A 9741-nucleotide genomic window follows, 5' to 3' on the forward strand; every position below is an offset into this window, starting at 1 on the left:
CTGTTCCAATCGTCTGCCCCGTACTGCGGTCCTGCATAATAAAGGAATCATCAATAAAATATATACCACAATGGAGGGCACGAGTCAAACGAATAACAGATGCAAGATTAAAAGGACAGCCAGGGACATAGAGAACGGAATCTAGAGTGACAGAGGGTAGGGGATTCGCTTGTCCAACTCCTTTTGTTTTGGTTTGAGACCCATTGGCTAAAGTAACAGTGGGAAGAGACTGTGAATACGCAATATTTGACAAAAGTGATTTATTACCAGAGATATGATCAGAAGCGGCTGAGTCCATAACCCATTGTCCAAGAGTACTAGACTGGGAAATACAAGCAAAAGAATTACCAGCAACAAAAGTATCAGTCTGAGAGGCTACTTGTGGAGATGTCTGCTTACTTGCTCGATACAGAAGGAACTCATTATACTCCCCTTCATATAAAGAAAATCCCTGGTTACCTGTAGTCTTAGTCTGAGCAACATAAGCATTTTTGGGTGGGCGACCATGTAAAGAATAGCACACGTCACGAGTGTGTCCAAGTTTATGACAATAAGAGCACTTGGGTCTAGATCTTCCAAAACGACCTCCTCCTCGTCTATTCTCCATAGTATGAGATGCCCGATTGTCCACTGATTGGGATACGAGGACAGATGAGTCAAGTGTCTCTGATGAGCTCACTGGGTGACTTGGTGCTGCGGCAAGGCGAAGTAATCGAGAGAATAATTCATCAACTGTGGGGACAGTCGGACTAGCCAAAATCTGGTCACGTACTGAATCAAGGTCATTAGGGTGTCCAACGAGTGTAAGAACTAGAAACATCTTCTGTCGTTGCTCTTGTTGCTTTTCAATACTAGCAGAAACTGGCATCAACGTCTCAAATTCTTCCATGACTACCTGTACTTGTCCCAAGTAAGTAGACATATCCAATTCATGTTCCTTCAAGCTTGTCATTTGCGATATTACATCATAGAATCGAGATATGTCATTAGTGTATAAATTACAAGCCTTTTCCCAAACTATATAGCATGTTTGGAATGGACGGAACAAGGGCATCAACATGGAATCAAGGGCTCTGATACCATGATAAGAATGGACCTTGGGCCTAACTCAACCCCAAAAGCTAGCTTATGAGCTGAGGATTGCCCAAGCCATATAAGGAGACCAAGCACCTCAAATCCCTCCGATGTGGGATAACTCAACACCCCCCTCACGCCCAGGCCTCTGGAGCGTGGACAACATAAATGGGGGCCCAACATCGGTAACAATAATTGGGATGGACCTGGCTCTGATACCATGTGAGAAAGCACGGGAGAAAATATTATTGATATTATTGACATGTGTTAAACACAATACAATGAGCCCTATATATATATATATATATATATATATATATATATATATATATATATATATATATATATATATATATATATATATGTCCTACTCCTAATACATATTGGATTAGGGTTATTTACTCCTATTTACATAATTATTTAACAGTCGGTTTTTTATTTTTTTGGGGAAAATATTGGGAAACTTACATTTATGCATTGGGATTAATTTCTTTAGCGATAATTGATGTTATTAAGTTAACTATGACTAGATACGAGTGGATTGGAGGTGGATCTAAAGGAAAAGCGGTAATTGAGCTTAGAATTGGCCGTTGAATTGTGGTAAGTATTGTGTCAAACTTTGACTTGAGGGATTAGGGATCCCCGACGTAATTGCTATGTGAAAATCCACGTGTGTGGCGTATAGGTGAGGTGACGAGTACCTATGCGCCGCCAAATTATCTGTTTAGTATGTTCCCTTCCCCGTTCCTAATGTATTGTTTTCCTGTCTTAACTGCTACATGCTTATTTGTGCTTCCATGTCTTGCTTCTTGTTAAATGTTGTTTTCTTCATTGAAGGTAGTAACTATTCCGTAGTTTCATTGTGTTACATTATTGGTTTAAGTTGGTTTATCGGTATTTCATGGTACATTTTGGTTGGTCTCGCTGTGTAGTATTAATTGATGAAGTTTTCATAATTGTATAGACCTCCGTTTGCTTTGGTTTGAGGCATAAATGTTGTGGAGGGTTTTGAGCTAAATTGTGAAATACTTGTTCTTACTGTGTGATTGGTACTAATATGGTAGGATCGGGTTGCACCTCGCAACAGGAGGAATAAGGGTGATATGTTGAGGAGGAATAAGGGTGAAATGTGATTGTCTGGTGGGATCGGGTTGCGCGCCGCAACATGAGTAATTAGGGCGGACAGGTGGGATCGGGTTGCACGTCGCAACAGGAGGAATAAGGGTGATATATTGAGGAGTAATAAGGGTGGACAAGTGGGATCTGGTTGCACGCTGCAACAGGAGCAATAAGGGTGAATGTTCCTATTGTTACTGATTATATGGTGGAATCGGGATGCGCGCCGCATCATTTTATTGTTTATGCATTTTTCTTCTGATGTGATTCTACTCAGTAGTATCATAATTCTCTTAAGGATTGGTTATAGCTGAGTACTGGCAAGATACTTGAGTTCCGTATTTATTTCACTACAAGTACTGTTTCACTTCGTTCCGTACTTCCTTTCTTTTTTGCTTTATTATATACTGTATGCAGGTTATGTTGTAAATGCCCCGCCGTAGCCTCGTTACTACCTCGTCGAGGTTAGGCTCGGCACTTACCAGTACATGGGGTCGGTTGTACTAATACTGCACTCTGGACATTCTGTGTAGATTTTGGAGCTGGTTGTGGCTGATCGATAGGTCGGTTGCAGGCGTTCATCTAGGAGACCCAAGGTAGTCCTGCAGGCGTCCGCAGGCCCTGGCGTCCCCTCCTATGTTCTACATTTCTGTTTTATTTCCTTTTTAGACAGATGTATTTTTCTTTTAGACCCATACTTGTAGATATTCATAGAATGTTCGTGGATTGTGACACCAGTTTCTGGGTGGTAACTGTTTTTGTATTGTTATTAGTATGAGGATGATAGGTTAATTATGTACTTCCGCATTTACTTCCGTTTGATTTAGCTTTGTTAGTTTTAACTATAAAATGTAAAGCAAAAAGGTAAATAGAACTCTAACATTGGCTTGCCTAGCGAGTGCGATGTTAGGCGCCATCACAGTCCTAACGGTGAAAAATTCGGGTGGTGACAATTCTAAAAGCAATTAAAACAAGTACTACTAATTCTTTCTCAAAACAAAACAAAAGAAAATACAAACAAAAAAAATAAACAACTCGCTCAAGGCTACTCACACTTCAGTTTCCATTTATGCAGGATAGACACGTGTCAGTTACCAGCGAATATCTTGACGAGCAGGTGAAGAACCTCGAAAGCAGAAGATTCAAAACCCACCTGAAATCATCCCCCCTATATGCTCTATATACACAGCCACACATTTGCAGTTTGAAGTTGGAAAAAATGAAGAAAAAAATGGAGAGAGATGGTGAAGGAACAGTGAGCTCACCGACGCAGAGGGTTAGCGATGGTCGTTCAATTTCACCTACTAGAGTCCGACCCGGACCAGACCCATTCCTAGTGACTTGTAGATTATTCAGCTTTGTTACTGCGTTAGCCGCTATTCTCTGCATTGCTGTTAATGTTTACTCAGCCGTAAGATCTTTTAAGAATGGCTATGACGTAAGTCCTCTTCCCATGTATTTGTGCTAATCTATCTGTGTATTGTGTGAATATTTATGTAAATGCGATAATTTTGGAAAATGCACTAGGTATTTGATGGAACTTTCCGCTGTTACGCGGTGGTGATTGCGATTATTGTGGTTGTTGCTGAGACAGAGTGGGGATTTTTCATCAAGTTCTGGAAGGTTTGTGTGATGTCCTAGTTTTTCTTATGATATTTGCTCACATTATGACCAATTAAACATATGTTTGCGTATCGGACGTTGTAAATTCGAACTGTTCCAACTTCAGTGCCGCTATTAGTATGTGTTTGCATTTGTTCATGTTTATTCACAAAATCAAAGCTGTAATGATTCAAGAAATGATACTACATGCTGCAGGAAGCTGTAATTATGTTGCAATGCAGCTTTGCTAAAATCAATGGATGCATTTCTAATAATACAGACAACTGAATGATCAAAAGAGTTATGTCATAATTGTGAAAATAAATCATCATATAGTAATAGTAGGGAGCCACCCAACCATGAGGATGGCACAGGCTATAAGCAATGGTACCTTGTTCAGTTTGCAAGAGAAAAAGGAGAAAAAAAACTTATACAATGAACATAAGTACTTTCAGTTTGCTCTTTTTCTCCAAAGGTTGAGAGAAATCTGCTAACTATGTTCTATTGTTAGGACTATTCTGTAAGTAATCAGAAAGATTAACTTTTTCCGGATTAAGTTTTTCTTGATTTGATCTTGAACTGGTCATAAGCATCATCCTATTTTCCATAATCTAATTCTCGTTTGACTCGTAGTTATACAGAGGCCCAGTTTCCCATCCTGACACATAGTTAGCAAACATAAGGTTATAAGACTATCCCTTCCTTGCCGCATCGTTGAGCTTCCTTTCTGGAAATTAAATTTGGGACTAGGAATACAAATCTGTTTCGCTTGATTCAACCTAACCATGAAGTCAAACGACCAAGAGGACAAAATGAGATCTCAAAGATTACATTGATAGTATGACCTATAATTATAAAAAGAATAGATTGATAATCCTTTATTGGGGTAAGTTGAGTTTATGATTTGACTGGGATTTATTAAGCAATAATGTCAGTTGGAGACTTGTAGTTTATCTAGCACAAGAAAGGATAGCTAAGAATTGTAAACCCCACACATTGTTTAGAGATTGGGAAGTTTAATGATGAATGCAGTTTGGCCTTTTGGGCTGTATAATGTTGGAAATCCAATCCTGTTGTTTATTCAGATAGATATATGAACAGTATTAATATTTAAGGGCTGAATACATATGCAGGCCCTTAAACTTTTCATTTAGACAGCTATACTTGGTCTTGTTCCAATTGGAAACTTGAACTCTGCTGAAAGTGTACCTATCAGACACAACTCGCTGACATGGCACATATCGTGAGATACACAGTATTTGAGCCCGTGAAATTGCTCTATGTTAAACTACAACAAATTTTTTTGCCGGAAAATATAAGATTTCACCGGAAAAATCAGCTTTTCAGCCATGTTGGTTCTGCTTCGCCTCCAATTCTTCTGAACTTGTTATCGCTGCCACTTCTTTTCAGCTATAGATTCAAACTCTCCTCCTCATGCCGTTCTCAAACTCATTTTTAGCCATTTTTATCATCAGCTCGTTCGGAACTGGTTCTGCAACTTTTTTTGAGCCATTTTCAAATTCATACCACGAATTGGTCCTCCCATCTTCGAAAAAGTAATTTTCTTTTCAGAATCTTTATATAGAGAAAAGTTTTTAATGATACAACTTAGAATATTTATTTTAAAGGATTTGAACAATTTGTATGATGGAGTATTAGGGCATACACTGCTTTTCTCTTTTGATTGTTGAGGAGAGAGATGTTGATGCCGCCGGAAACATTCTACGGCCAACGAAATCGAATGTGGCGTTGTTGGAAACAATACTTCAATGGAAAACCACTTTCTTTTCAAAGTAAAATGTTCACATGGTGGAATCATATCGTCGGATATTTGAATCTCTTTGCTGGAATCTTTTTTCCCGTCAACATCTTCTCTTACTCTTTTCTTTTAGATATTGACTTTTACTTTTGCTGACATGTCCTTTCCTTATTGGTTTTGTTTACAATGTCAACAGCAAGTGATCATCACGCAGCAGATTTGATTTAAAATTATCATATTTGTGTTCAATAGACATACTTTTAGCATAGTTTAGTTGTTCAATTGGAACATGTCTTAGTGTAAGTGTCTAAATGAAAAATTCGGACAAGTTTAAGGGCCCACACATGTATTCTGCCATATTTAGGAGAAACATGGCATGAAAATAAGCAGTACTAGGATGTACTAACCATGACCAAAATATCCTTGGTTGACCAGCAATTAGCAGTTACTTTAGATGCAATTGTTTGTCTTGCTGTAGCAAAAGAGGTGTTCTTCCCCCCTTTCAATTTCTGTCCTTTTAACGCTCAAAGTCATTCTTTGCCTTATTCCATCACAATTAAGCATTCAGTCACTGGTATTATGGCATCTTTATAGTCTTACATTAAATTTAATAAGATATTACTTTATTATTTTAACGTTCCAGCAGTTTTACTTCTCATAGAACAACTGGAAAGGTTCCATATATTCTTAGGTGCAAAATTCTAATAATTATATGCTTTCTTTTTTTGATGAAATAAATTGTTGTATTAAAGGCATCAAGAAGATGCAAGAGTACAAGGAGCTACTTACAAGAAGCAGATATATAGAAGTAACAAAAGTGAGTTGCTAGCCCCTATACAATGTCTCAATCTAGGACAAGAGAGCTAATAAACTCCAAAAAGTGCTCAGTACTAACTATTGGGGACAACTTTGTCCAGCTAAAAAGATTGGTTAAGCATTTGGCTCTAAGAGAGTGGTTTAGAGTTGAGATGCCATCAAAACATCTTTTGTTTCTCTCATTCCATAGACACTAAAAAATAACTGCTGGGATCATAATCCAGATCTTTTTGATGGACTTATCAACTTGCCAAAGACTCCAACTCCAGTACGCGTCTCTCAGATTCTGTGGCATGACCCAATTTAACCCAAAAATACAATGGAACATGCTCCATATGTCAATGGCTACTGGACAGTGCAGGAAGAGGTGACTGATAGATTCACGGCTCCTCCTGCATAGATAACATCTATGTGGTGCGCCATTATATGCTTTCTATGTGGTATGCAGTGACTTTCTTATTTTATTGAACAGACAGTGACTTTGTTATTATAATATGCTTTCTTTGCTTGCACATTTTGACCCAATACATTTCACAATAAATTAGAGCACAGATAGTACTGATATGACCTTTCAATGACCTCGTGTAGGTGTTGGAGTTTTCAGCAGGAAGGGGCATGCTACAGATCTTGTAAGTAAGACTTTAGGCCTGCTAAATTGTTGAAATCAGGCTTAACAAAATAGTTGTTTTGTGGGGCGGATCTCACATTCTCCTCTTTCTGGGTTTGTTCTAGTGTTGCCGTGATGACCAGAGCTTACCCTGAAGATTATGGGCATAGGAATGATCTCATTCTTGTCCGGAACATAGCTAGCTACTTGCTTCTTACCTGTGGTGCCATTTACATTATATCAGTAAGTTCACAAAACCATCAGGCTGCTACATGGCAATGACTTGTCTGCTAGGGTCCATACTGCTGTAGCTTGTAGTTGATAATTGATATGACACAATACCTCAGAGTATGACGTGCCCAGCCTTGCTTCTTTGATTCCCACTCACCTCCCATAGAGGCGGATAAATGTCAATATCATTAGGAGATTGTCTTTAGCTTCAGACAGGAGAATTCGTTTCAAGAATGCAAGCAGTGAGCACCTGTTAGGCTATCGGAAGCTATGCTAACTAATATTCATCTAGTGGTCTTAAGCATCATTTATTTGCATGTCCAAGTAAATCTTTAAGTGTGTTTACTTGGCCTCCATGACATATATTGTGCTGTTAAAGATTACAGCTTGTTGTTTGAGCATCTTCAATCTGTAGCATTGCTTTTAACTTCAATTATGTCATATCTAAGCATGTTCTGGCTACATACCTGCTATTAGAGTCCATCTTGTTGAGTCCTTTTGGGGTAGCATATGATGCATTATACTTGGATGCATTAGACTTTTACTTATGTTTTTTCTTGACTTATGTTACTTTTAGGGAATATTGTGCTTTGGCTTTATCAAACGTGCTCGCCAGGCGAAAGAAGTCTCCAGGGAGCAAGCCATTAAGGATCTGCAGGTAATCCACAAAGTCACGTATTTAACCCTCTTGTCAATTTGGAAGCGTACCTTGAGCCGTACACCAGAGTGAGAGTCAGATATCTGATCCTTCTCCAGGCCTTGCATGGGTCTTGCTCTCTAAATTTGTTCTTATTTTCGTGTTCTCTGGTTTTTTGCTGCTGTCACTCATCTTAATTGTCTCCAAAGAGTATCTAAATCAGACCTTCCAAAATATTCAGCCCTTAAAACCCTAGGATCACCGACTCTGCATCACATACTTTAGTTAAAACAAATTACAATGCAGATTCTAGTACAACATAACAGTTATCATTTAGAAACAATATTACTAGAGAAAAGATAGGGAGAGAGCCAGATTAGTCATGAACCTTGTTGTTGTAACCATATATAGATTAAGCTTACAACTGGATGAAAGTGGATTTGGTTCAGCGATTTTCTGTAGTAAAAGAAAAATGGTATATACTTGAAGTCAGCCAATTTTTCAAACATTGCCTACTGTGTGATATCACTAGAGTAAGTAGGAACTATAATGTTTCTTGACCAGAGGCGGAGCCAAGATTTGAAGTTTATGTGTTCTGAACTTGCCACCGAATCATAGCTCATCTTAGTTACTGGTTCACAATAAAATATTAATGCATATTTAAAGGATTTCCAGGATTTCCTATGCAAATACAGGATCTAAGCAAAAGCTACTTTGTTTGGTCGAACCTATACCTGGTACTCTAGCTCCTCCCTTGCTTGATCTACTCCTATTACCCTAGTGGTGACATTGGCACAGCTGTTTATTTCCTTTTCACCATTCTTGAAATCATATTAATAATCGCAATCCCCAGGATTTGGAGCGTCAAAGAGAAGAGCTTGAAGCATTGTTGATACAAGAGAGGGCTTGATAACATGGAGCTGAGATTATGGCAACAGCAAACCCAACATTCGAAGTTGAGGAGAAAACTTGTAAAGTAAAGCTAAGGTCAAATCAAGAAATTTTATGTTGTGTGTGTTTTACATGCTATGTTTCCAATTTGAGATTGAAAATTTTCTCTGATCTATGTATTGCAGATCTGTACAGTTATATAGACCACTTTCCTCATGGCAACTACTGTTATAGACCAGTTGTCTATTCCTTGTTAGTTTTTGAATTTAGACAGTTAAATCTAAGAAGCAGCGCCTGCTCATATTGTTTAAGTGTTAGAGCAGGACAATATACTCAACTATTTATTCAGTAGCCTTTACAAGATAGCTTTTTAATGGTGTTTGACTCGTTTTCTACTCAGCTGTTTACTTTAGGAGTCGGACGATTACATGTCTTTTGTAGTTTTTTTTTTAAAAATATTTTTGACTTCAAAACTTGTGTTTTATATATTTTAAGTTTTATTCGAAGAATTATGAAATCCATGATCAAATGAACATATGCCAGAGTCTCGTACTGTTCCGCCAGTTACATTCCTTTTTTTTAACTCAGAATAAAAGTAGATTTCTAAAGTATTAGAGTTAATACCCTAAAATCCCCTAAACTATCACATTTTTGTCGGTTTACTAAATCTATTCGGTAATCCCCCCGAACTATATCTCTTTAGTTATTAAAAGTCCCTAGTTAATTTTTTGGCAAAATTAGTGAAATAACTCGTCTAAAGGCGCGTGGAAGATAAAATTATCCATAAAACGGCACCACCTGGCATACTTCTAACGGCTAATTAGTGTTAAGATATTCAATTTCTTTTTCCTTTCTATTTTCTTTTTATTCCAGATTTTTTTCTTTATTTTTCACCTTTTCTATTTTTTTCCTTTCTTCTTCCTTTCTCCTTATGGGTTCCATTTGAAACTTTTCTCTTCTCTTATTTCTTCTGAAATTATCTTTCTTCTTCATGTTTTCTTTATTTAT

General features: G+C 37.8%; 1 protein-coding gene across 2 annotated transcripts; it reads left to right on the forward strand.

Annotated features, from left to right (window-relative positions):
• Positions 1-3307: 3307 nt before the first annotated feature.
• LOC109221277 lies at positions 3308-9117 on the forward strand. 2 transcript variants are annotated; one of them, XR_002067214.1, is made up of 7 exons: positions 3308-3628; positions 3718-3813; positions 6956-6996; positions 7100-7217; positions 7783-7863; positions 8696-8829; positions 8919-9117. XR_002067214.1 is itself a non-coding variant. In XM_019385742.1 (6 exons), exons 1-6 carry the CDS (start codon positions 3410-3412, stop codon positions 8750-8752), a joined length of 612 nt encoding a protein of 203 aa, XP_019241287.1. In that variant the 5' UTR covers positions 3308-3409; the 3' UTR covers positions 8753-9114. The 2 variants fall into 2 exon arrangements, 1 of the variants encoding a protein (XP_019241287.1); XM_019385742.1 differs by having other exon boundaries at positions 8696-9114.
• The last annotated feature ends 624 nt before the right edge of the window (positions 9118-9741 follow it).

Source organism: Nicotiana attenuata, unplaced genomic scaffold (genome assembly GCF_001879085.1).
Source record: "Nicotiana attenuata strain UT unplaced genomic scaffold, NIATTr2, whole genome shotgun sequence".
NCBI classification, from domain to species: Eukaryota; Viridiplantae; Streptophyta; class Magnoliopsida; order Solanales; family Solanaceae; genus Nicotiana; species Nicotiana attenuata.

Excerpts from the sequence above, each read along its gene's own strand:
- LOC109221277 (XM_019385742.1), top strand. The coding sequence starts at position 3,410 with ATGAAGAAAAAAATGGAGAGAGATGGTGAAGGAACAGTGAGCTCACCG. Across the intron at positions 3,814-6,955 it reads TTTTCATCAAGTTCTGGAAG|GTGTTGGAGTTTTCAGCAGG; the intron begins GTTTGTGTGATG and ends GACCTCGTGTAG. Across the intron at positions 7,864-8,695 it reads AAGCCATTAAGGATCTGCAG|GATTTGGAGCGTCAAAGAGA; the intron begins GTAATCCACAAA and ends CGCAATCCCCAG.